The sequence below is a fragment of the Salvelinus sp. IW2-2015 genome, linkage group LG35 (assembly GCF_002910315.2).
Source record: "Salvelinus sp. IW2-2015 linkage group LG35, ASM291031v2, whole genome shotgun sequence".
Taxonomy (NCBI): Eukaryota; Metazoa; Chordata; class Actinopteri; order Salmoniformes; family Salmonidae; genus Salvelinus; species Salvelinus sp. IW2-2015.
The window spans coordinates 8,467,041-8,494,603 of NC_036874.1; the positions used below are offsets into that span (position 1 = coordinate 8,467,041).

At 41.1% G+C, this 27,563-nt stretch overlaps 2 protein-coding genes and 1 long non-coding RNA gene across 6 annotated transcripts; 1 reads left to right on the plus strand and 2 right to left on the minus strand.

Annotated features, from left to right (window-relative positions):
- Positions 1-64: 64 nt before the first annotated feature.
- On the plus strand, positions 65-26,871 carry LOC111959191 (uncharacterized). Of its 3 annotated transcripts, none has more exons than XR_002876625.2 (5): positions 65-251; positions 7,648-7,779; positions 8,528-8,645; positions 22,612-22,679; positions 23,531-26,871. It is a non-coding gene; the product is annotated as an uncharacterized lncRNA (long non-coding RNA). The 3 variants fall into 3 exon arrangements; XR_011474872.1 differs by lacking the exon at positions 65-251 and having other exon boundaries at positions 7,498-7,779; positions 23,531-24,571; positions 24,653-26,871; XR_002876624.2 differs by lacking the exon at positions 65-251 and having other exon boundaries at positions 7,498-7,779.
- Positions 3,730-7,421, minus strand: LOC111959189 (protein rapunzel). The gene is made up of 3 exons (XM_023980674.2): positions 7,248-7,421; positions 5,468-5,964; positions 3,730-5,280 (listed from the first exon to the last, which is right to left on the minus strand). Exons 2-3 carry the CDS (start codon positions 5,959-5,961, stop codon positions 4,590-4,592), a joined length of 1,185 nt encoding a protein of 394 aa, XP_023836442.1. The 5' UTR covers positions 5,962-5,964; positions 7,248-7,421; the 3' UTR covers positions 3,730-4,589.
- rpz (rapunzel) lies at positions 12,196-24,017 on the minus strand. 2 transcript variants are annotated; one of them, XM_023980677.2, is made up of 4 exons: positions 23,938-24,017; positions 20,281-20,337; positions 18,298-18,646; positions 16,238-17,526 (listed from the first exon to the last, which is right to left on the minus strand). In XM_023980677.2, exon 4 carries the CDS (start codon positions 17,491-17,493, stop codon positions 16,810-16,812), a length of 684 nt encoding a protein of 227 aa, XP_023836445.1. In that variant the 5' UTR covers positions 17,494-17,526; positions 18,298-18,646; positions 20,281-20,337; positions 23,938-24,017; the 3' UTR covers positions 16,238-16,809. The 2 variants fall into 2 exon arrangements, with proteins under 2 accessions (XP_023836444.1, XP_023836445.1); XM_023980676.2 differs by lacking the exons at positions 16,238-17,526; positions 18,298-18,646 and adding an exon at positions 12,196-15,721.
- Positions 26,872-27,563: the final 692 nt, after the last annotated feature.

A 27,563-nucleotide genomic window follows, 5' to 3' on the forward strand; every position in this document is an offset into this window, starting at 1 on the left:
CTACCACACACAGGCCCACTCTGCCAGCCAAACAACTAATACCATTCATAGGGAGAGAGGAGTGCCACTGTGCTTAGTAGAGAGACCACATAGGGTAACCATGAGTGTCCACCAAAGTCTGCTAAATAGTTAGATACTGTTATACTTGCAACAGTGTTGTAATCCAGAATGTTATTTTGTCTTACAGACAATTTTACACCATTTAAGTTGCACACATGGAACTTGCTATGGTGTCAGTCTCGAAGGACAAGGTAAGAAATTCAAACAATTTSAAGAATATGTATTGTATTTTATCCATGCTGAAGTTCTGGAGTTACTGGTTGTACAGTATATGTGCATGTAAGAGAGTGAGAGGTGAGTGCGTGTGGGGGTGAGAGAGAGAGAGAGAGAGAGAGAGCTAAAGAGAAAAAAAGAGAACAGAGAGAGCACACTGAATTGTTTAGATGAATATACAGATTACAACTTTAATTCACTAATAGTTTTGTGGACAGACAAATAACAGCAAGCCTGGGGGACTATTTATAGTCCTGCTACAGGGAACCACCCAGACTGAGGTTGAAGCTGGTTCTCTTCTGTACATGTGACATTTTCCCTGAAAGACTAATGTCTAATTAAAAATCCACACAGCCAGTTATGACGTATATTGTTTAGATGGGGATTCTATGTAGATTCCAAACAATTACTTCCTGTGCGTTGACAATCATAGATCGCTGCTGTGTGGTTTCCTGATTTCCCTTCCTCCATTTCCTCTTTCTCACGCTTTCGCTCACACTCCTTATCCTCCCCAGGGGGAAGGCCTCTTAGCCCCCTCCCCACACACACTCCGTAGCCCCTAACTCCCAGCTCATACAAGGCTACAGTGGATGAGTCCTCTAACAAAATGGGTTAATGTGCTGGACAGTATAAAAGAGGAACTACTCTGTGTGTAGTTTGGGGAGGAGGGTAAGTGTGGGGGAGGAGAGCAAACAAGAAGTTCTGGCTCTTATCTCCTAGAGAGAGAAAGGGAGAGAGAGAGAAAGAGAGCAAGAGAGACAGCCATGACAAACAAATTTGCTGAGATTCTTGGCTGCTGACGTGATGTATAAACCGTTATGAGGAGAGAAATTTTGCTGGGGGAAGTCTAGTCTACAGTATACTGCACAAACTTAATGGGGCCTTGAGGGGAGAGCACTGAGGGCATGGGGGGAGACCGGAAGGGTTGCCCAACATGAGGGAACTGTTTGAGGCAGTGCACATGGCAAAAACACATGTTTTGTATTCACTGGACACACTTTCTCTATGGTATTTCACCATAAAGATGTGTTCTGTAGACATTCCATACACTATTTCATAGAGTCCCATATACCACTACTCCTAGAGAAGTGRGTAGCTGACTACAGCCCCAACCGCAGATCCTCCAGCCAGGAGAGAGACCTTTTAGAGAGTCGATCCTGAGTGCTGGGCTGGACCTGCTGCTGTGTGTCACTGAACAAATGTTTTAATGCTTTTTATCAGATTAGCCCACTTAAAGAGCAGCGGGCTGGTCGATGGTCCACTCGGACTGATGGGTAATAACATTATCCTGGGCTGGGATTGGCAGAGACAGCCAGGCAGAGCCATCCTGCCATTGATCCAGACCCTCCAGGGCCACTCTGATGCTGCCCTCCATCAAATCACTCATTTGTTTATGAAATATTGATATTAGCTGCGATTTCTTCCTGAAGACGGGTAAACGTGGCTAGTAGGAGAAGAACATGTCTTTAAACAGGCCTTTGGATCTACTAGATAGGGTTTATTAGAATGCCTAAGCATGTTAAAATATTAAATCCAACAAACCTGTTGCTGATTGTTCATTAATGTCTCCTAACATTAGGGGGCTCAGCCATTCTGTGCAAACAACATGATTGATTTGGTGTCCTGTCTCCTCAATGCTGATTGTCACAGAGTGGAAGTATATAGGCATAGATTCCAATGGAAATGTCAGCCGTCGCTTCTATTCTATTTCGTCCGTATCTAGGGGAGATTTGGAGATGGAAGACAGGGATCAATACTCTGACATTCAACAGTGCCACTGCTTAGCTACATGTGCTCCTGTTGAATCATGGGAATCATTGAATACTTTATGAAAGTGAAAGTAAAAATCAAGATGTTTTGGAAAATGTCTTCAGATTAGGATTATGTTCTAGTTTTGAAAGGTTTAACATTTTACCACGTATTGCAAATAATCTGGTATGAAAAAATCAAACACGGTCATGCACAATATGTGGTAAAAAACCCTCAAATGTTAATCCCTAACTGCTTTGAGACAGCTGCAGATTGTGGAGAATCAACATGCAAAATCTGTCATTCTGAGGGAGTCTTGGAGAAGACGAGAAGCCTGTTGATCTGTTTGTTGATAGCGCCCTCTGTCTTCAGAGTAGCACCTACTCCATGTCACCATACAACATTTCTCATTCATGATGGAGAAACCAGATAATATTTTTATCCAGATGAACAAGGTAGCTTTGGCTCCTTCCCCACAAAGCAGACTCTCTCAATATATCAGGCTAGCAAGCAGAAGCTTTGATCGTTCCATATTGGCAGTTGGAATTGACGTGCTATCACAGGGAAAGCTCTTTATGCTGGAATAGAGCTCCATGGATCAATAGACGTTACCCAGGAAAAGCCCACAGAACCACTAATGAATACAAGACGTTCCATGGGCTTATGCTGTATGGTTTATGTAATAAGAGCTGAACTAATGACCAACCTACAGTGAAAAACAGACCATGGAGAGGGACAACATGGCTTCAATCCTGTATTTAAAAAAAGAAAAACATAAACCCCCTCAGCCTATGAATTGAGACGTTGCAATTATTTCCATACTTATATACTATACTATAGCATACTATGCTAGGCTGCATGAAGAGCAAAATGAAGTCCAGGGATGCCCTGTTAACCCCAATGTCCCGTTCTCCTGGGAAAAAGTTGGCAAAGTTGGCAAATTCAACTTTYTGGCATTGTTTATCCTGTTGTGATGATGCATTTCACCAGTGGTCTGCAGGACAGGTTTTATGGTGTGTTTGAAGAGAAGTGCTCTTTAATGGTGAATATTTGACACACCCATCYGTCTGRAGCATTCTATCTCTTTTCAACACCACCTGTTTTTCAATGGTGGTAAATGTATGATCAATGAGACCCTTCTTATGGAACTCATACCCTTGACTATGAAACTCAACCTTCAGAGAGGAGCAATGTTACCCTATTAWGRCACCCTAGTAAACAACAAGAAATCTCCTAACCCCTGTTTTCCTCACACATCCCTTAGACACATTGAGAGGATGCATGGAAGACAAGAGGATGATTAAAAAGGTCTATTTCCTACTGCACTGTATGTTACAGACTGCYCTCAATCAATGTTGACAGGCTTGATTTCCGATAGTGTAGCACTGAGGCTAAAGCCCTGGCAGAACCGTATAGCTACTCCACCGGCCAAGAAACGATGGCCGTTTCCACCGCTCTCCACCTCCAACACCGATAATGTGTGATTCCATCATGCTGATCCAAGCACTTTGGAGCTCGTCTTCAGGATATTAGCGCAGCCAAAGGTTATTCATAGACTATCAAACCAAAGCTGTGGACAGGAAACGCTGACTTATGTGCAAATATCAATTCAATTAGTAGGGGCCCCAGTGAGTGCGGGTGCACTAGCTTGCTTTAATGGCAATAGACGTCAACATGTTTACACAAGACAGGCAAGACACACATATATACATCCAATAACAGCTGATGTGTTGCCGTTTATTGTCACAAAGCATAATGACAAATTTAGAATTCGGATATTGTTTTTATTATGACTGAATTAGTAGGAATTAGAAAGATTAGTCAATTAAACATCACTTCACATCCATGCTGTACCAACTGGCATAAATAATGTGTTCACAAACAGGCACAGCTCAGGAGGTAATACCCTTAAAGTTCTGCTACTGCAACATGCCTGCTATGGGATCAGAAGCAAGGGMTTGAGTGTATTGTGAAGACAAGGCACAGTAGAGAACACTGTCAAGTTGTTRTCKCGGATGGCAAAATAGCTTCCATGCTCTCTTTCATTGTAATGTAGGCCAGCCTGTGTCGTAGAGAGACTAAATGAGAGCACAGCTCACGAGTTGCAATCTCAGCAAAATKATCTCTMTGGAATTGTGGGCAGCAAGGTTATTCCTATTTGGCAGTAGGGTAAGATGCATTGAGTTAAGCTATTTAACTACGAGAGAGTATTGAGTAAAATGTGGTCATAAGTTATGGTAGGGGTTAGTCACTTATAATAAAATGCATATACAGTTCATTAAGTACTCTGCGAACACTGGACTATTGTAACACTGCCTCCAATTAGCAATACATTCAGATTTCTATACAGTGAATCTAATTGCCACCAAAGCTACTTGCTATACACAGTGCATAGTATTATGTAATGGCTAGGACAAACTGCATGGCGTAGTCACAAAACCTCATCACCATTTACTATAAATCCCCACACATCCTCTTTGAGTCGGTCAATTCAGAATTTAGAATAACCCTTCAGGTTGATTACATAATGATCCCTATTTGTCTGACTTGTTGCACCTCTATCCGCATCACTCTGAGTGTATGCACAGCGCCACTTTCTTGTGCTTCTCCCAGTAGTGGCAGTCCTCAGGGAAGCTCCAGGTGGCCTCACACTCCTTATGGTGACTGACAGCATGCACCACAAACCCCGTCAGCTGCTTCTCCAGGACCTCCACCACGGCCTGGGCATCACCCTTCTTCCCCGGCCCCTCCATCAGTTGCCGGATGCAGTCGCGGGGCACTSGTTGGGGACTGGTGCTGTAGGAAACCACCAGGTTGGTATCGTTCACCTGCAGCACCTCAAAACAGTTCTGACCGGCCATGTGTTGGAAGTGGTCCCCGGCACGCCAGTTATGATAGCTGCTGCCAGAGTGGTTGACCACTCGGACCGACCAGCTCACCCAGTCGTACTTCCTGGTGAGAAATTCCTGTACTACCTGAGCCGTGTCCTGAAGATTGCGTTCCTCTTTTTCCTGGAGAAGACGCTGGGCGTCAAGGTGGGCCTGTTTAGGGAAGGCTGCTACGCAGGCCTCGATGCATGCCTTCATCTTTAATTCCACTTCCTCGATTTTTCTGCTCCAGACGTGGATGGTTTCCTGCTCCTCATCGGGGCCCTTGGTGAGGGCACAGTGGCCCAGCAGGGCAATCAGGCCCAGGCAGAAGAGCTCCTTCATCCTCACACAGAAGTCCTCCAGTAGGCGCCTGTTTCCTGCCTCATACCTGAGACAGATGAAGAACCAACCACTCAGTTGTTATGAATAACAATAAAAGTAATCATRCTATTTCCCATAATCACAAGTTAGCAGTTCAAATTGATAACACAAGTGTTCTCGAACTAAAACACTCAACAAACACCATGCTCCCCAGGTGCATAAAGGTCCATTTAGCATGGTTAAGAAKACTTTACCTCTCCACCACCTCCAAGATGGACTCCCCAAAGCTGTTGGTGCCCATCAGAGCATCATACAGCACATACAGGTTCTTCTCCCCTCCGGTCTTGGAGAAGTGCTCCAGAAACAGTCTCTTCTTGACCTCCTGAAACTGTGGCTTGGCCTCCAGAATGTCCATGTATTTCCGGAACTGGTTCCTGATGTTCTCCTCCACCGAGAAGTACTGGGAATCCAGCCGGCCCTTCTTAATCTCACAATCAATGTCTTCCAGCTGGGTGGACAGTACGTCCAGCTTGTTCCTCACGGCCAGGAACTGCTCTTTGACATAGAAGACCTCTTTGCTCTGCACGTTGTCCAGGGCTAGTCGTAGGACAGGGGCGGCTGCCACACAGAGAGGGAATAGCTCGCCTACTGCGCTGGCCAACACCTCAGCCCCTCGCTCAAAACTCTCCATCACAGCCTCGATGGCCTCTTTCTTCTGGGCCACCACCTTCTCCAGAGGACTTGCCATGCTCTGGAGGGAGAATCAATAGGAAAGTTAAACTATGTGTCAATGCTTGGCATAGGTGTGCCGGTCTTCAGGAATCATGCTCAAAATCAGGAGGGAAAAGCTGCACAGTAATCTCAAATAAAGTGATTGAATGCCCTATAATAACAGTTTAACATTCAAATCCTTATTGGGGCGCAGGGTGTCAGTTTTCCCCACAGAGTAACACACTTGGACATTTACAAATAATATTGAGAACCTTGTTACAGAGCAAAACACACATTTATGGGCCACATCGCTATTAAATCTTAAAGGGGCAATCATCCATAGCACTGTTTGTGATTATTTATTTTTTCGTTACAAACGTTATCGCAGTGGGGTGTTTTTTGTTATGGTTTCTACTGCTGATTGCCCCTTTAATGATTGACAGTCAGTAAAAAGAAATACATAGAATATCATAATTAAATCAATAAAGTGCTGTAGTCAGGCAGCAAGTGTAATCACTGGCCAGGAATGTCACTATGCCACTATTTACAGACACGTTTTAGAGATGCTTGTATACAAGAGCTACATTTTTATATGTCTGATATTGTCAAGGTCAAAGGTAAAAATCTGTATAAAATATTGCAATGAGAATGCAACATTGGCATGTAAAACAAATGACAATCTAAAGCCAAAAGGATGATACATTTATCATGTCATAAAATGACTGAAATAGACAGAGGTGTGCGCAGCCCTTCACACTGGGTCTGTTATGCCTCATTTGGTTTCAGAACCGACCAAACTCAAGCAATATATTTAAAAAATCCCTAGCATCCCTTGTCTGCAAACTCTAGTAGGCTAGATATTGCGTCCTTGGTCAGACCACAATCCGTAGAGGATGGACCGTCATACAGACACTGCGTCATTTTCAAATACATGATGTCCAATTAACCAAGCCTAAATAAATATTAGATGTGTTTTATTGGAATATCTTAAATTATGTTTCTTGCAACGTCTGTATTGTAATTTCCAATGTTTGAGAAAAAAAAAAAAAACATATAGCAAATTTTGATACTGACTTTAATTTACTTCTACATTTGTATTACTCCAACTGTAATTAATAACTATTGCAGTTGGGTAGGTAGAATAATATAATAATTATTTGTTTTTATTCATGCCCATGTATGATGGAGACGCACTGTATGGGTACATTTACGCACGCATTTGGCTAAGCCCCATGAGTAACATTGGGCACACCTTGCAGCCTGACCCCTGTCTTGTTGTTCGAGAACCCATTCCTCTCTTACAACAGCACAGCGTTTCTTTACCTGGTAATGGCTCGACTTGTCCTTCACGCCCGATCAGCCCCACGCCCGATCAGCCCCAACAGCTGCAGTTAAGATTTTTTTTCTTCAGTTTTCCCACAGCTCTCTTTTCACTGTGATGTTAGAGAGGGTCAAAAAGAGACAGGATTCACCGCCACGCATTTAATATCTGCAGTTTTATACTAGAGACAAAAGAGGACGGGGGGGGGGATAGAGAGGGGGGGATAGAGAGAGGGGGGGAGATAGAGAGATAGAGAGAGGAGCGCACACTATTGCGTGAGAATTTTTTGGATTCCCTCTCCCCTGTCTTAACCGCCAGTGCTTACATTTAGATGATTTTGGTAAGCTCTTATGAGAGAGGGAAAGATAGATGTGACTGTGACTGACTGACTAATTTTCACAGATTCTCAGGTACAGGCGTTTGGCTGAAGATCTTGGAAGAGACTATTGCGCACTTTGCGTGAAACAGCCAGCTCTTGAAAATGGGTGCGGGATGTGCACACATTGTCTATTCTGAAATGGTTAAAACAATTTGGTATGTACAACACTTTTGTATAAATGTGTGATAGTGAGACGTGTGATAGTGTAACATGTTTTAGCAGTTAAGACATTGATCGATGGGTGAGACGTCGATACCTTTTACCGAGCGCATCTCCATACAGGGAAAGCTTTTATGTACTACCTATAGCACATACAATATTTTCTAGCCTAATCTTTTTTGTTTAACCAACATTGTATTCAGGAGTTTTCTTATTGAAATCCAATTAATGAAGTCTAGTATACAATTTGAGGATGTGCGTGATTGTTACATGTAAATAAATCACTAAAGCTCTCGACCTCATAATCAAAATAATATTGTGCCTCTAATATTGTATAGGCTTATATGACAGTTAAATTACATTGATAATATTCGTCCAATTTTACATATATATATTCGTTTACAATGAATTGAAAAACCTCCCTAGTGTCTAAAACAATTAATTGCATCAATTTTATTCTCTCTCTCTCTCTCTCTCTCTCTCTCTCTCTCTCTCTCTCTCTGTGCGCGCCATAGACTTGGTGCGCGAGCGCGCCTCGCCTCTCCCCATCCCGGCATGATCAGAAACCATTACGCAAATCATTATTTATAAATCATTATAATCTGCGTATAGATTTGGTTAATGCACAATTATAACTTTCTATTCATTGATATGTTATGAAACGGATGACATAACACAATTGAATTTAACGGCATTTAATTGCCATTTAATAAAACATATATCTTATTTTCGGTGTCTTTAAAGCATGCAGCGGCCAGTCTCAAACGACGACTTCTGACTGATGCATAAAGGTGTGGGAGCTGCACATATAGGCCAACTGCACATGAAACAAGGGAATCCGACAAGTCATGAAGTTATGCAGGTAAGACAATATCTTACGTCTCAGACAGTTGGCCTACTTGTCTTAATACATCTCAGTTTTGGTCCACCGACTCAGGGGAGGGGAGTGTGGGGGGAAACCTGTTTTTCTGGCTGGCATGGGGACATACCACAGAGGAGTAGCCTATATCTGTGTGCGCTGTCTAGATGTCTCTTCTTTAACAGTGCAGTGGCCTAAAACGAAAGCAGACTTTTAAGTAAGCCTACTCTCATAGTAACATATTTTCCCAAATTAATGTATTTTTCATTTAGACCCACCATGAGGCTTATCAAAACGGCCCATAGGTCTATACATTGACTTTGTAATACAGTTTGGTATACACCAGGCCCTCTGGTGGAAATGTACAGTACACTCTTAGAAAAAAGGGTTATTTGGCTGTCCCCATAGGAGAACCCTTTTGGGTTCCATGTAGAATCCTCTGTAGAAAGGGTTCTACATGAAACCCAAATAGGTTCTACCTGGAAACAAGCATCTTCACGCAAAAGCATCTGCTGGCAACAAGAAAATGACATTCACTAATACATCATAGTGATTTATTATAACGATGTTATAACTACTTATGAGTTATGACAGCTAATAGCAAATATTAAAATGCACTTTATCATTAGGTATTAAATTCACTTATATGGCATCGTGTGTCGGTGCCTACAGTAGCAGTGTTACCAAATGTTTAGTTATCAGGATTCCAAGTCTATTCTGACACCTAGAGGTATGAAATTATATTACAGCAGGGATCTCCTACCCTGTTCCTGGAGAGCTACCCTCCTGTAGGTTTTCACTCAAACCCCAGTTGTAACTTATCAACTAGCTAATTATTAGAATCAGGTGTGCTAGATTAGGGTTGGAGTGAAAACCTGCAGGTAGGTAGCTCTCCAGGAACAGGGATGGAGAGCCATGTACTACAGTCACTACCCGATTGGCTTTTTGCAACACATGGGCCAATCCCAAAAGGACCCTATACATTTATTTTAATTTGACCTTTATTTAAATAGGCAAATCAGTTATAAACAAATTCTTATTTTCAATGACGGCCTAGGAACATGCAGTTGAAGTCGGAAGTTTACATACACTTAGGTTGGAGTCATTAAAACTAGTTTTTCAACCACTCCACAAATTTCTTGTTAACAAATTATAGTTTTGGCAAGTCGGTTAGGACATCTACTTTGTGCATGACACAAGTAATTTTTTTCCAACAATTGTTTACAGACAGATTATGTCACTTATAATTCACTGTATCACAATTGCAGTGGGTCAGAAGTTTACATACACTAAGTTGACTGTGCATTTAAACAGCTTGAAAAATTCCAGAAAATGTCATGGCTTTAGAAACTTCTAATAGGCTAATTGACATAATTTGAGTCAACTAGAGGTGTACCTGTGGATGTATTTCAAGGCCTACCTTCAAACTTAGTGCCTCTTTGCTTGACATCATGGGAAAAAAATTAAAAAATCAGCCAAGACCTCAAAAAGAAATGTAGACCTCCACAAGTCTGGTTCATCCTTGGGAGCAGTTTCCAAATGCCTGAAGGTACCACGTTCATCTGAACAAACAATAGTACGCAAGTATAAACACCATGGGACCACGCAGCCGTCATACCGCTCAGGAAGGAGACGCGTTCGGTCTCCTAGAGATGAACGTACTTTGGTGCAAAAAGTGCAAATCAATCCCAGAACAACAGCAAAAGACCTTGTGAAGATGCTGGAGGAAACAGGTACAAAAGTATCTATATCCACAGTAAAACAAGTCCTATATCGACATAACCTGAAAGGCTGCTCAGCTGGAAAAAGCCACTGCTCCAAAACTGCCATAAAAAAGTAAAAAAATAAAAAATAAAATAAAAAATGAAACAAAAATAGAATGGTTTGGCCATAATGACCATCGTTATGTTTGGAGGAAAAAGGGGGAGGCTTGCAAGCCAAAGAACACCATCCCAACCGTGAAGCACGGGGGTGGCAGCATCATGTTGTGGTGGTGCTTTGCTGAAGGAGGGACTGGTGCACTTCACAAAATGGATGTCATCATGAAAAATGAGCAAAAAATACTGTATAAAATAAATAATACAAATACTGAGCTACTGTGCCTATAGAAAGTCTACACTCCCTTTAACTTTTTTCACTAGAGATCTACATAATCTACTCCACATTTTCAAAGTGAAAGAAAGTTATACAAAAACGTTTTTAAATAATAATAATAATACGGAAATATCATAATTGGATCATGTGTATTTTGCATTAAAATGTGTGTAATTGTCCTACAGAAAAATAAAATCCCAGGGTTTTCAAAAGACTGAGGTGAATTATTTTGATCCTAACAAACTCCCCAGTCTCTGCCGGTGACAACCATACCCATAACATGATGCTGCCACCACAGTATTTTAAAATACAAAGGGATCAACAACATTACATTCACTCCATATTACTGGCCTGTATGACAAAGGGGGAAAAAAGAAGCCTGTGTTAAAAAAATCCACTCCAAATCATCCATTCTGTTTGCAACAAAGCCGTTAAGTAATACAGCAAATAAATCAACTTTTTGGCCTAAATTCAAAACTACATTGTGGTGGCAGCATTACATTATGGGTATGCTTGTCATCGGCAGGGACTGGTGAGTATGTCAGGATCAAAATAAATATTAATGGAGCAAAACCAAGGTAAAAAGTTCGAGAAAACCCTGCCTCAATCTTCTGAAAACCTAACCCTGGGATAGGGTTTTATTTTTCAGTGAGACAATTACACACATTTTAATGCCAAAGACACACCAGAATGGCTTACCAAGAGTTGTACCTGAGTGGTCTAGTTTCAGTCCTGACTTAAATTTGCATGAAAATCAGAGACAATATTTGAATATTGATGTCCATCAATAATTCCCAACCAAATGTAATGAGCTTGAGCAATTTTGATAAAAACAATGGATATATGTTGCCCTAAGAGTTGTGCAAATTTGATGGAATCTTATTCCAGATGATTCACAGCTGTAATGGCTGCCAAAGGTGATTCCACCAAGTATTAACTAAGGGGGGTGGAGACTTATCCAATTATGATATTTCAGTTTATTTTGTATTTGTATAGAAACATTTCTATAACCTTCTTTCACTTTGAAAATGTTGAGGAGGTTGTGTAGATCTGTAGATTTTTTTTGAATGTCCCTTTTTAGTTAAAATTTTAAGGCAGCAAAATTGAAGACGGTGTAGACTATATTGCATGCTCAAAAACATTTGTCAATTATTCTTTTATACTAATACAATTGCTCAGAGAACGAGATTTTGTTTAACAAGTCTCAAAAGATAGGGTTAAAAATGCTATATGCTATCAATACTCTAACAGCCTCCCTTTGCGACGGTAACTACACTGAGCCTTTATCAAATTGTATTATTTATTGTATAGACTTTTTTATCAAGGGTGCCAAAAATCATGGACCTGACTGTATGTATTGCCCGTCATCATCATTTTGAGATAAACCAAGTTAAAATGATAATACTATTGTGAATGCCTCAAGATATTTGAATGCATAAAATCAATCTAATACAAGTGATATTTTACATTCAGTCTTTATTGATAGTGCTGCATAGTACAACCAGCCAACAAAGAACAACATAACAAAAACTAGGCTATGAAGTTTAGATGAGGAGCATATATTTTCAGAAAGCCCTAAAGTGGTAAATATATTCCCATCTATTAATTTTAACAGTACAGAATTATAACTATTTAACAGCCATARATCTCGGTTGAAACAATATGAAAGACAATATGAAAGACAGGGACTGYTACCACAGAATAGCCATTCCATTGAATATAGGGTTATGAAACACAGATATGGAGAGCTCTCTTGGATCTGTGAGTATAGACATGGCATCAGTAACACTGGAAATCTGAGTAGTGGGGTTAATAGCACAGAAGAGATCAAATCAAACTGCAGTCCTTTAGAGCACAAGAACAAATGAAGTAAAGAACAGAAAACATAACTTTGCGAACCCTTTCTTAGGCAAAGACACAGTAAGGGGACACGGAACATGGACCACAGTGTAAGAGAGAGACACTGTTGGTCAGTCATGAGAGGATTCTTATCAAAATAAAAACTACTATGACAAATTAAGATATATAAAATCCCGAAAACATATACAAAACATCCCCATAATGTATTTGAGTATTTTTTTTATCTCTTACATTACTTTTGGTGTAAATTGCTTCAAAATATGAAAATAATATAATAGATTAAGTGAAAAGAAAGGGGGTCACAGAGCAAAGATAATTCCCCATAAATTGAATTATTTAGGGTGTGTTCGTAATTCCCCATAAATTGAATTATTTAGGGTGTGTTCGTAATTTGCGCGCTCTGGGCCTTCATATATTTTGAGTGTTGTCAGATTCTCCGTTTGTATATTCAGAGCGTTTCGCTCTTGGAGCGTTTAGAGGGCACAATGGACGCTCTGGCCGGGGAGTAGGGTTGATCTGAGCGTTCTGACCTCACAACGGCAGTCAAGCACCTAAGCTAACTGGCTAAAGTTGGCTAGCTTGCTAGCTACTTCAAGACACAAATGAGAGAACACCTCACTCGTGTTGTCTAGAGTTTTGGTGACTAACTGTGCTGCTGGCAACAATTTAAATACGTTTTCTTTGCAGATGTTTATTGACATCGGTCATATTCAACGGGTGTTGCGTGTTCGAAAATTAATCAGTTATTCTGCGCTCTGACACACTCAGACTGCTCTGAAATCGTAGTAGATGGCCAGAGTGAATTTATGAACGCACCCTTGGTAAAAACAAACAAACATTTTTGCTAATACTTAATTTATCCGAGATACAAGAGAACCAATAAGAGAGGAAGCACTTAAAGCTAATGTATACTTTGACCTTTTGTATTGTTGTGCGATTAGTTGTCACGTTCACGTATAGTTTAGTGTAGTCACTGCACTTGGTTGGCTTACATCACACCCACCATAATGTAGTGTGTTCATGAAAACAAACAAACACCAAACAATATGGTTGAAAAGGAAACAGTAGTGTTTTTGGACAGTATAGTAGGCCGGTTTTGGTAGTATATTAAAACAGGCTACAAGTGTTTAGTGTTAGTTACAGTATGATTATCATTCCACTGACTTCATTATCCGGGCCAAAGCGCTTTGACAGACAGTCGAGTGTTTTTGTTGAATAATTATGGAAGCAACATAATGCTAGTGTTGTGTGTGTGGGGGGTTAACTATAGGATCCCCGCCAAAAAATACATTCTTAGATAACTTTGGATATTTGTTTTAAGTTAGATTTTGGTTAAGTTAGATTTTACAGTGCATTATTTATCAATAGTTTTTTTTATGCTATTTCCAATTAAATGCTAAATAACAGTTAATTTAGCTGCAGATATATAGTTACAAAGGACCTACAGTAATAAGTAAAGTAATACCAGTTAACCCACTGTAAAGTCAATTGTCTTTGTATTTAGGCAATTGGCATGCTATGTTAATAGTGTCCACAGTATAGATAATGTTTTTTTTTACTGAAAGTGCTAGGTTGCATCAGTGGCACTATTAGAATTGCATGGAGTATATATCTGTTCAAATAGATACCCATTATGGTGAATCTTACATTCATGCAACAGAATGAGCCTGTTCTCTGTGTCTCCCTCTAAATCACCAGCAAATACCAGCGAGAACAAATTTTTCAAAAGTGCTGAATATTGTCAGACATTAAAACCACTCCATCTTACTCTTTAGAAGATAGGAATGGCATAGTTAAATCTAATTGAGAGCCAGTCCAAATGTTGATCGTCAGACCGCTGTGTATGCAGGTTTCCATATCAACATGCACGTATTATATAGGTCTGTTCATTGACTACTGCTGTGGATGAGGCAAATAACTAACTGTTTTCATTCAATTTACTTACCTCTAACTCATAGATACCAACAGTGAATAGCCATATGATCATTAAAGAATAATGAATTCACATCACATGAGGCTGATGAGGGGAGAAGGGCTCATTACAATGGCCAGAACTGAGCTTATGGAATGGCAAACACCTGGAAACTGTGTTTGATGTATTGGATACCATTCCACTAATTCTGCTCCAGTCATTACCACGAGCCCGTCCTCCCCAGTTAAGGTGCCACCAACCTCCTATGATCCACATTGATAGTCAATTAACTGGTTGAATAAATAGAGACGTTGTATACACAGCTGTCCTGGAGTAAGGAGAAAAGTGATGGGGGGTTTCCTAGAGGGAATGTGGAGAGAGTCCTACGTATGGAGGATAAGTAGCAGCCTCTACACCTCCTTCTCCTCCTCTTCTTCACTTGCATTTCTGGAGGGCCTCCTGCATCCTCTCCTGCACGTGCTCCATCTTCTCGGTCCACTCGTCGCTGATGCCCTCCTCGTCGTCTCCGATGACAGCGGCGTAACCCATGAGGGCGATCAGGCCGATGCAGAAGAGGTATGTGAGGCGCGTGCACAGGTTCTCCATGGTGCGGCGGTCGCCCTGCGAGTGCTTCAGGTACACCTCCAGGATGGGCCGGCTGAACAGCTTGGGCTTGCCCACCACACCCTCGTAGAGTGTGTGCAGGTTCTGGTCGCCTAGGTCGTTGGAGTAGCTCTCCTCGAAGTCGTCCTTCTTGCGCTCACAGTGCTCGGGCCGTGCCTCCACCATCTCCATGAACTTGCGGAACTGGTTGCGCAGGTTTTCCTCCACACGGCAGTACTGACCGTCCAGCGTCTCCTTCTTGATCTGTAGCAGGGCGCCGCGGTTCTGCTGGGACAGCTGGTCCAGGGCACGGTTGACTGAGCCAAACTCACGCTTCAGTGTCTGGATGTCCTCATCATCCACGTGGTGCAGCACCACTCGGATTAGAGAGCCGGCCACGCCAAAAATGGGGTTGACCACAGCCGCAGCAGATGAGATGGTGGCCACACACTGCAGCACCTTCACCAGGCCCTGTTTCAGCTTGGCCCGGTCCTCCACGATCTCCATCTCCGACATGATGGCAAGCAGGGGGTCACGACACAGAAGTCAAAACCAGGTAGTGCTTGAAAGGGTTGGGGAGGATGGTAGCTTCTGATTGAGAGACAGGAGTCTAAGAGAAAGAGAGAGAGTAGAGCAATCTATTGACAAGTTCTTAAAAAAAGAAAAGTCAATGTTTTAAACTCTAATAGTGTTACATTTAAGACAAAAAAGTATCTATTATTCCACACTACACAGAGTTAATGTTAGCTTTTTTTAGGGGCGGCAGGTAGCCTAGTGGTTAGAGTGTTGGGCCAGTAACCGAAAGGTTGCTGGATCAAATCCCAAAGCTGACAAGGTAAAATAAATCTGTTGTTCTGCCCCTGAACAAGGCAGTTCCCCGGTAGGCCGTAATTGTAAAAAATAATGTGTTCCTAGTTAAATTAAACACTCACTGAAGTTCTGTAACTCTGTAAATAGTTTGAAATGAACACTGGCCAACACGGTTGAAAATCAACTTCATCAGTATGTTGTACGCTTTGTAACATTCTCTGTGTAAGTGTTTTGAACCTAATAAAGTGGACTATATTTTATCACCATTGGTGATTACATAACTCCATGTAAGAGCATAAAAATTAATAACAATTAATAACAAGTGCAAAAAAGCATTTATTTAGAAAAAGTCAAGAAGCAAAAGTACACTTAATCGAAGGTTACCATAAAGTATGCATTCAGACTCATTTCTGAAAATAAATGACAGAGTCAGCAGTGGTAAATAGAAAACATGAGGGCTGAAGTGCAACACTGATTATAGCAAAATATTATACAATGTAGATTTAATCCATTCCATTCATTGACAAAGAATATCGCCCACCACCCAAAAGGAAATTACTTTTCTTTTTAAATTGAGGGAAGAGGACTAGACTCCAAACAGCTTTTAACCTTACAGGAATACTTCTGGATTTTGCCAGTGAGGCCCTTTATCTACTTCGAGTTAGATGACTCGCAGATACCCATAGACTTCCAGTCATTGCGCTAATGCTAGTTAGAAGTGACTCACAAAACTACCTCTAACTTCCTTCATACTGGACACAGATATAAAAATGGTACCCATGAGTTCATCTGACTCTGGTGAAGTAGATAAAGGGCCTCATTGCCAAAATCCCAAAGTATCCCTTTAAAGCCCTCATATGCACACCCGACCCTGGGAGTGGATGAGGATCAGTTCCCCTCACACTGGGCCAGCACCTCATCCATCTTGGCCTGAATTTTCTTCACCCTGGGGGCCCATTTCTCCCTGACTTCAACCTCATCATCCTCTGTGACCACCGTATATGCCATTAGTGTCATCAGGCCCATGCGAAAGACATTAGACAGTTGGGAACACTTTTTCTCCATGACGTCTCGGTTTTGCTTGTAGTGCTCTAGGTACACCTCCAGCAAACCCCTTTGTTCAAAAGTTTTATTCTCTTTTACGACACTGCTGTAGTATGTGTCTAGAGCAAGGGTATCCTTGTCTCTCTCATAGACTTCCTGGAAATCTTTCATGTAGCGCTCGCTTCCCTCAGGGTGGTTTTTGAACTGTTCCACCATGGTGTTGAGGGCGGTGTACTGGTGCTTGATATACTCCTCATACTTGCTGTACTTCTCATTGACCTCGTTCAGGTGAATCTGCTTCAGAATCTGCTGGTTTGTCTTGGAGATGCTTTCCAGCTTGGCGTGGATGTGGCCCAATTGTTGGGTGTCCAGGTCTTGGGTGAGGTCTTGGGTGAGGTCTTTGGCGACCAGGTTCTTTGTCACCTTCACCACTGCAGTGACTATGTCGAAGAGTGGGTTGATGGTGGCGGTGAAGGAGGAGACTTTCTCCATGCCTTGTAGGATTATGACCACTGTCTCCTTGTTCATAGCTGCTGCTACACATACGACTTCACTGTCGTCCTAGAGAGAGAAGAGAGTATTTTAGTATTTACATCGCTCATTGCATTTCAATCATGTGGGGTGATTTGCTTTGACTTGTATTCAGAATATTCACAAAGCAGCCTCGTGAATCTTTGATAAACTTTTTAGTGTGTACGCACATTCTGCAACTGCATCTGGAATTTAGCTGAATAATAATAGAATATTGTCATACACCTGAAGAACAGATTACAGTCTGCTCTTTGAACATCGGCTGACTCTCTACAACATTGGGACACAACATTATGCCCCTTATTTTTAACAAACAGAACATTAAAAGTATTCTGCTGCAGCCAATGGTTGCTGTCCAGTTCTGAAACTGGAGTTTAAAATACCATGTATGTCACACATTAGATGGAAATGTTAGTTAAATACTCTTCTCAGAGTATTTTTTAACTAGGCAAGTCAGTTAAGAACAAATTCTTATTTTCAATGACGGCCTAGGAACACTGGGTTAACTGCCTGTTCAGGAGCAGAACAACAGATTTGTACCTTGTCAGCTCGGGGATTTGAACTTGCAACCTTTCGGTTACTAGTCCAACACTCTAACCACTAGGCAACCCTACCGCCCCATTGAGGAATGTACCATTTTTTATGTAATCATTGGAAGGGATTACGTCTTTTGATATCAGTGCGATCTACAACTAGCATTATTCAATCTGAAATTGTGACCAAAAAAAACATGTTATTGTGCTAGATAAATTCAATGTCCATTGATTTAATCTAAAATTATGATTAGTAATCGAATCTTACCTGAGTCAAGTCGGAAGCTGTTCCCCTCCTGGTTCTGTAGTAGTACTCTTGGTAGTTGTGGTTCTGTAGTAGTAGTAGTAGTAGTAGTAGTAGTAATAGTTGTAGTGGTCTTGGTATTGTGGCTCTGTTGTCTCTGAACTAGCAGCCTTTACATCCATCTGTAAGACCTTGGCCAGTCCTCCGTGCCATGTAAGGGCAGGGTGTGGGAGTGGCTCATGCATACACAATGCTGATTGGGTTACGGGGAAAAGGCTACTCTTCAATCCACTTTTGATTGGTTCACTATCCCACGGCTGCAGTGTCGAGTGATGCCAACTTCCATGGAAATCTTTCATTAATGTGAATTCAACTAGAGGAATGAGGAGTGACAATGACAAAGTGCTAAAAGATTTTTGAAATATTTTGTGTTTTTTTTGGCTGTGTCTTCAGAAGGTTTACATGGAAATTATCTAGAAAGTTATGATGCAACTGCACACACAAAGAGCTACTGAGATGAGGGTGTCCATGGTTGCTGTTTCGAGACAGCTTCTAATGTAGCACTTGGAGATATGTAAAACTTACTCCTCACCCTGGAGTCTCCCCACTTTGTGCCACCATATAGCTAGCTTTTTGTGTGGCGTGACTGGTAAGACGCTTCGGGAGGGCGGTCACATGTGCTAGAAAACAAGAGGTCCTGGGTTCGAGCCTCTGTGTGAGCCGAATCAGGAGGAAGTGGTACTCGCTAAGCAAGAAGCGTGACATCCATTATACTAACGCCAGTACCACAGCTGTCGTGCAACTGATACCCATTGTCAGCTAAGGGGTGCACAGAGCTATAGCAACAGCTAAAATAAAACTGTACACATTGCAGTAAGTTTACGTAAAACAGAAATATAGGTAAAATTGTGAACGCTTTAATCAAAGTGGAGGTGATATGTAGGCTACATTAAGAAGTGTCAGAGCCTTTGTATCCTTGTTGTGAATAAAATATCTAAGTAAAATTCTGTATCTMTAAAATTCTGTATTTGTATCTGTTGACAGGTGAGTGGAAGAATTGTAATGGCTAGCTCCTGGTCTGTGACTCAGATGCCTATAGTGTCCTTTCAATTTCCAGTTGATATTGGACAGCAGTGAAGGTGTTAACAGCCATCTCTGTTAGCAGCACACTGATTTAGCTTTCACTAACAGCTTTGCTTCCTCCACTGTCCCTGCGTCCCCTTACTGGGCTCAAACCAGTGGTGCTCTAATCGCAAACACACGTGACCGCCACACGTGACCGCCCTCATTGACAACTTCCTAACCAGTTGCTCTATAGAAAATGATCCGATCCGATAGCACCATTGGCGACATTTAAGCTAGTTGTGTGGAATAAGCTTATGTCACTTTCTTACCTCCATTACATTAGCATAGCAGCCCTCCTTTCAGTATTTCAGCACAAGGCCGATGTGAATGTGCCTTTATGGAGGGGACTGGTCGCTCCAGTGAGGAAGTCATACCTTTTGAGTGGTAGTTAGAAGCAATGGACGCTAACAGCCACTGGGCGGGACACAGTCATACAGAGAAGCAGAGATGACAGAATATCTGAGCTCAGTCTTGGTGAAAGAGAAACCTGTTGTGGGGCAGCACGGTTGACTTAAACTGTAGTGTACTACATCAAAGACACTATATGATGCCAGATGATACAACTGCACACAAAAAGCTACTGGGATGAGGGTGTTCACAGCTGCCCTCATCCGTACCACAGCTATCGAGCAACTGACACCCAGAGTTGTAGCAACAAACAAAATAAGTTTCCATAAAACACCCTTATTATTTGACAGAAATGTAGGTAAAATAGTGAAAGCTGTAATCAAAACGGAGTATGTAGGCTATATTAAGAAGTGTCAGACAGAGCCTTTGTATTATCCATGTGAGTAAAATATCTAAGTAAAATGATCTGAGTAAAATTTGTAAAGAAGTATTTGTAGCCGTTGACAAGTGAGTGGAGGAATTGTAATTGCTTACGTTGGAGGGTTTGACAAGCTCCTGGACTGCGACTTCGTGCTCTGATCGATGTGACGCCTAAAGAAAAGACAACATCCATCAAGATTTGGGGAAAATATGACTGCATCTGTGCACAGCTAATAGTGTCCTTTCAATTTCTAGATGAGATTAGACAGCATTTCTCTCTACAGCCTTTCATGCAGTTTTTAAAAGGGGATCACATTGCCTACTATACAGAGACATTGTATTTGTCAGTGAAGGAGTTAACAGCTATCTCTGTTAGCATAGCAGCCCCCCGTTCAACACTTCAGCACCACGCTGCTTTGAATGTGCCTCTATGGAAAAGAATGATCGCTCCAGAGTAGCCGTGATATCAGCGCTAGTAGGCGAAATGTGGAAGTCGTGCCCCTGAAGTGGTGGTCAGAACCAATGGAAGCTAACAGACACTGGGCAGGACCGAGTCATACAGAGAAGCAGAGACGACAACAGACTGAGCTTAATCTTGGTGGAAGAGAAACCTGTACTATGGCAACACAGTTGCTTAAACTGTTGTGTACTACATCAAAGACACTACTTTACATGAAGTGAAATAATTTCACGGTGCTAATTTAACCTGCATGAGTGAGAGTGATGGACGTTTTCAAAGAGTGGCAGTTGTTTCCAAAGGTGTACCTAGATCACTGCGACTGAAACTGAGGTGGCTTTAAGGTAAAATGCTGGGTCATCTCTTCCACATGTTTGAAATACAAATACAAAATATGTTGTTTTTTGGTTTTAGCTGTGTTTTTCTTCAGGTGTGGGTTTACATGGACATGATCTTGAAAGTTATTATATGATGCCACATGATGCACACAAAGACCTACTGAGATGAGGGTGTTCATGGTTGCGTTTCTGTTTTACAGCTGCTAACAACAGTCACACAGCTGTCGTGCAACTGACTCCCATTGTCAGCTGTTTCTAAGGAGCGCACAGAAGAGATGTAGCCAAAATAATATGGGGGGGGGGGGCTACTCTTCAATCCACTTTTTGCTGGATCACATGGCTACTGCTGCAGTAGAACATACAGTAGCTACAAACCAAAACAGAAGTCTAAAATCTGGAGTAGCAGTGGCATTTGGCAGTGAAGGAGTTAACAATTTTCTCTTTAAGCATAGCAGCCCTCTGTTCAGCACTTCAGCCGAGTTGAATGTGCCTCTATGGAAGAGACTGATAGCTCCAGTGTAGCTGCGATAGCAACGCTAGCAGGCTAAATGAGGAAATCATGCCCTTTGAGTGGTAGTTAGAAGCAATGTGCGCTAACAGCCACTGGGTGGGACACTGAGTCATACAGAGAAGCAGAGACGACAGACTGAGCTCAATATTGGTGGAAGAGAAACCTGTTTTAGGGCAGCACGGTTGACATAACTATAGTACTACATCAAAGACATTACTGTACATGAAGTTAGATCATTTCACCGTGTTCTAGTGGAGGAATTCAGAGGCTAATTTAACTTATATGAGTTGAGGATTAATGTCTGAGAAGTGATTTCTCATTCTTCACAGTGGTACGTACTTGTGCTCATGTTCAAATATGTTACAGAAACACGTAATTGTAGACTAAGGTGTTTTTGAAAAAGCACAGCCTTAATGTACCAAAGTCACGAGTTGAATTTGACAGATATCAGACTGAGAGCGGTGTCAAAGTGAGAGCCTGCTCATAATCTCTCTTTTAGTCTCTCACCTCATTGAGTGCAAATGACAGGATAGGAATGCCTGCTGAGACCACAGCCACTAAAAACATGCACCCCAGTTGTGGGATTACAACAGTGGCTAAATGTACATGGGTTCTGGCAGAAGTTCACCCACATGTACAGGCGGAGACAAGGGTTTATCAAGAATTGAGGCACTGCACACTATAGTGTGAGGAATACCCAGGTTGCCTGTTTGTCTTTGGTCCCACTCACTCTTGTGCCTGAATCTACCAGAGGGGGCAGTAAATGTACATATTTTTATGGGGGAAAAAACTCAGTCAGATTTCAGCACCAACTATATGGACTGCGTAGCAATGTCTCTCCAGAGCACGTTTTAACCCTTTACATTCAGGCAAATATTAGTTAGTGGGTTTGGATAGGATGCTATTTAAATTAATATGGGGGAAAGAAGGCACTTGAAAAGAAGCAAATGGGGAGATAGTAGCTTAAAGAAATCTGATTAAAAGCCCAGTTTTCATGAGAATATGATCTGGCTTTCGGTGCCCCTTACCACACCGGTGAGACAACATATGTCACTTTCTGAGATCTGAAATATATCTATGGATACAATTTCTAATTCATTTGGGTAATTATTTCTCTTTTGGTGTCTTTCCCTTTACAGATAACACCGCATCTGAGAAAGAACTTGTTACCCATCACCCCTGACTCAACCCAATACAGCTTTGAAAAGTAGGTCATGAAAGGGTTAATTGTTTTCTTTAACCTGGGGGCCATTTTTTTTACTTCTAAAACTACAAAAGCAGCAAAGAATTAAGTAAATTAAGAAACATAAAGCACTATTACAGACATTTTCACATTAATACTCTGTCTATCATCATCACAGAAATGTAAGCAAGCGGCAATGAAATTTAACCCTTTGTGCAAATGAAGCCTGTGCTTAACTGTTCCTCCCAATTGAATGCTTTATAACTGGTGGTTTCAATTCTACCCATCCCATAGTAAACTGTTTCTACACAGTAGAAAAGTGTATGCATGGAAAAGTTGATGTATATGGGCTGTCAACCTAATATGTTATTTCAGGGAAACAGCTGACCAGGCCCCACGGCAGTTAAACTAACGTCTCCCTTTCTGGTTAACCGATCACCACTGTGCTACTGTATAGCTGAGCCTTCAGAGATTCAGAACACTGCAGCACTCCCTGTTTGAAGCAGTTAGTCTAGGCCCATGTCCTGTAACCTCAAATACCACCATTATTTCCAAAATAATTAACTTAATTCTAAGTTAAAGCTGGTAATTTGTATTCAAACAACACATTTTGCCTGAGCATGAATGCAAACAAAGCTGTTGCGATGGTGCTTCAATCAGGAAGTGGGCAGTTACTCTCACCACTCTCCCTACAGTGGAGCGGCCATCTTTACAGCTCTCTAAAAAAGCACATAGCAGAGCAAGCTAACTAAATTCTACATGTTATCTCACACTAAAATCTTTACAAAGTTTACCATTTGCATGTTTCCTCTTTATTTGAATAATTTTCTGTCTCTTATTGTTCAATCATGACAGCTTCCCATCTTTCTTTACAGAGCACAGCCTGTGAGGCAGTTTGGGCACTTCCCTTTGGACAACAGCCCTGAGACCAATATAAATCTGACAATAACTGACTAATTAACACAATAGACAACAATACAGTTTCTTCCGGAGTTTTACTGACTTTGTGAGTACTAAATCCAACCAACATCTCCTCTGCAGTAGCATAGAGCCAGCAAGCTCCCTTCCTTTCCCAGCTATGGCTCCCCCTAGCCGTGCTTCCATATTTCCTTGTTTATGCACAGCATAATGGCCTGACCCTCCCTTCTCTATAACATTATACAGACACCACCTAGCACCTGAAAACCTCAATTTTTCTGGATATATTTTGAGATTAGAGTCTCAATATACCCCATATTCATCCAATGGCACCCTAACCATAGTGGAACATAGCTTTTCTTACCTTTACAAAGTGCCTCTCTCTATACCTCTCTCTCTCCAAAGTCCCAACCTCGATAGCCTCCTTCTTCTTCCCAGAAATCCCTGCAAAAGGGGCACTTCCATGTAAGTTGAATGTGTAGGGGTGCTCATTTTGGACTCAACCATTACTGTAAAATACAGAAGGCCCCAGATGCTCAGTAAGGGCCTATTTGGGTACATAGTCCCACAGGCACCAACATGTCCCTTTCAAACGGTATGCCACTGGCCCTATAGCAAATAACCCTCCCCTAACTCCCTCTGTCCTCCCCCCCAATGGCTTTCACATCATATGGCCCATCCACCAGTCATACAGCCAATACTGAGAAGCAATTGTCACTTGCTGCACAAATGAGCTCTCAGAGAGTTTCAACTGGGTTTTTGTGGATTCACCAAGCCTTGGGGCCTCTTAGAGTGGCCCAAAATCATTGCTAGGGGATATTTTGGACACACAGAGACCCCGTTTTATTGAAACAGACCATTTGAATGCAGAGGAAAATATTATGGTGTGAATATGATGCAATCAAGCAAAAAGAGAGCATTGTCTCCAAGTGTCCCTCTCCAAAAGTGCAGAGATGTATCCACTGGGACAAGGAGCTTTCCACTCACACAATGAGAAGGTAATTAAGCTCCTGAAGTTTAAAATGTAATTTTTAAGAATGTTTTTCTTCATATATTACTAAACAAATCATCATTTTAAGGGGTGGCGGATGACAAATGCCAATTTTGGCATCCGTGCTTTGAAGCCCAACAGGTAAGCTCACTAATTGACAGGACACATTGCAGTGCATAAGGTAAGGATTTCATTCTTGTTCAAAACTATATGTATATATTTAAATAAAATATTTATTTAAAATATTTTAAGATGTCATATATCAATGGTGTATCGTCTCAAACTGAATATTTACCATATAGTCTACAATATACACCTACCACTTTATTATAATATTTTATTCAGCACTAGCCTATACTAGCCTACAGTTGAGAGCATGGTCCTGAAACAAGATAACATGATAATGTTTTTAAAATAAACTTATCATAAAATGAACAAAACATAGCCTAGCAGTTTAAGACTTGACTGAACCAAATTTGATATAGCCTACCTGAATAAGCAGCTATATTTCAGGATCTGACAGTAGGCATCATCAAGACATGAAATGAGTATGCTTTCAATATTTCCAGTGTTTTAAAACCAAACACTAAAACCTTGTCTTATTTCACAGTATTTCCAAAGTAGAAGTGGTATGAAAAACAAATGCCAGTATTTGGTTTCCTGCGAGTCCAGACTTGAGATGATCTTTGTCCTAAAACAATAAGCCCCCAAACCAGTCATCAACTGCCCAAATCAACAGCAGATCAATCCAAACCTTCAGTATCAAAATAAAGCGTAAAACGTGGTCTTCATTTTAAAACCTTGAATAACAAACGCCTAAACACCTGCCCAGAACGAATCTCGGCACTACAGCACAGATATGCTATTTAAAATGAATCATGTATTCGTAAACAATGTTAAATTATATTTAATCGAATAAAAATGAGACACTAGGTACATTCAGAATATGGAGACAGGCTTCAGCGCAGGACTGGAGATGTCAGCTGCTGGCGCGCGCCTGTCGCTTTTGTTCACGAGAACAGCCGCAGCTGTCTGACTAGAATAGAGCACATTTGTGAGCGGAATAAGCACCAATAACAGAAATTAACTGGTCATTTATCTGAACAGTAGCCAATAGCCATGGTGGTAGTAAGCTTCATATTTTAGTTGTCTGTCGGCGGTTTGAATGCGTAAATATTTACATGTAGGCCTACACAAACATGGACGTTGCGAAAGATAGACGCCCTTGTTGATGGGGGTTTGTTTGCACACAGGTAGACCATTGCATGGGCTACAAGGGAAACGCTAACCTAAATACTGGTGCATACTATTCGACAAATTAGGCCTCTTATAAGAGCATATGATTTGAGCATTTTACATTTTAAACRATTCCCTCTAGGTACGTAAAGTTGAAGTATTTATAAGGGATTAATGCAAGGCTAAATGTCGCCTTTCACTACAAGTCCTAACACATATCAATAAAATCAATCAATATCTGCAGAGTAACAGTATCGCATTCCCATAATGATATGACGCAGTGCAGAGCATGCTATGTGGCTACGCTATGTTCTGCGTGCGTAAAACACGCGCAAACGTCACTACGCTGCTACATTGGAACAGAGCATATGGATGAAATACAGTAATGAATAAATGCCTTCACTTTTGTTTAATTAATGTTCTTTATAATGTTGTAATTTTTGAATATCTGTACTATTTATCAGGGGGGTCATGTACTCCAAAAATATGAGGGGCACAAAGTATGTGAGGATGGCTTGGGGGTGGTCAGGAGGGGGACTTGGGTCCTGTTCATTAGTTGGAGAATTTTGCATTTTTCAAACACATTACACATATTTGTCTTGCCATCTAAAGCCATAATCATTATGCTTAATTCTATGTTAAACACTTTTGTTTTTCTGCATATCTAAGCATACCTTTTGAGCTGTCTGTATCCTCCTGATTAGTGGTTATTCTTTAAAGAAACTAAATATGCTTCTCTGCATCTCTGCTAAAATATGGGTAAAATATTGAAAGGAATGTGAGTCTTATTGAGTACATTTAGTTATTGCTTGCTTTTCTAAAGTCTACCGATCTTGCCAGCAGGCATGCCAGCGAAGATGATAGTTAGACAAGCTAGCTACTCTAACTTGATTGATTGCCTCAACCTATCTGGGATAGCTAAAGCCAACATAAAATTGCTAGGTGGCTAGTAGTATTGAATTGTTTTATTAAATTCAGATTGTGTGTCACTGATCTACACAGGATACCCCATAATATCAAAGTGGAATTGTGTTTTTAGAAATGTTAACAAATTAATAAAAAATTAAAAGCAGTCTTGAGTCAATAAGTATGCAATCTTTTTGTTATGGCAAGCCTAAATAAGTTGAGAAGTAAAAATGTGCTTAATTAACAAGTCACATAATAAGTTGCCTGGACTCGCTCTGTATACAATAATACTGTTTAACATGACTACTCCATCTCTGTACCTCACACATACAATTATCTGTAAGGTCCCTAAGTCGAGCAGTGAATTTCAAGCACAGATTCAACTACAAAGACCAGGTAGGATTTTCTATGTTTTGCAAAGAAGGGCACATATTGGTAGAAGGGTAAAAAAAAAAAAACAGACATTGAGCATTGTGCAGTTATTAATTGTACACATTAGATGGTGTATCAATACACCCAGTCACTACAAAGATACAGGCATCCTTCCTAAATCAGTTGCCGGAGAGGAAGGACACCACTCTTGGATTTCACCATGAGGCCAATGGTGACTTTAAAACAGTAACAGAGTTTAATGGCTGTGATAGGAGATAACTGAGGATGGATCAACAACATCGTTACTCCGCAATAGTAACATAAATTACAGAGTGAAAAGAAGGAAGTCTGTACAGAATAACAAATATTCCAAAACATGCATCCTGTTTGCACTAAAGTAATACTGCAAAAAATGTGGCAAATACATTAACTTTTTGTCCTGAATACAAAGTGTTATGTTTGGGCAAATCCAACACATCACTGAG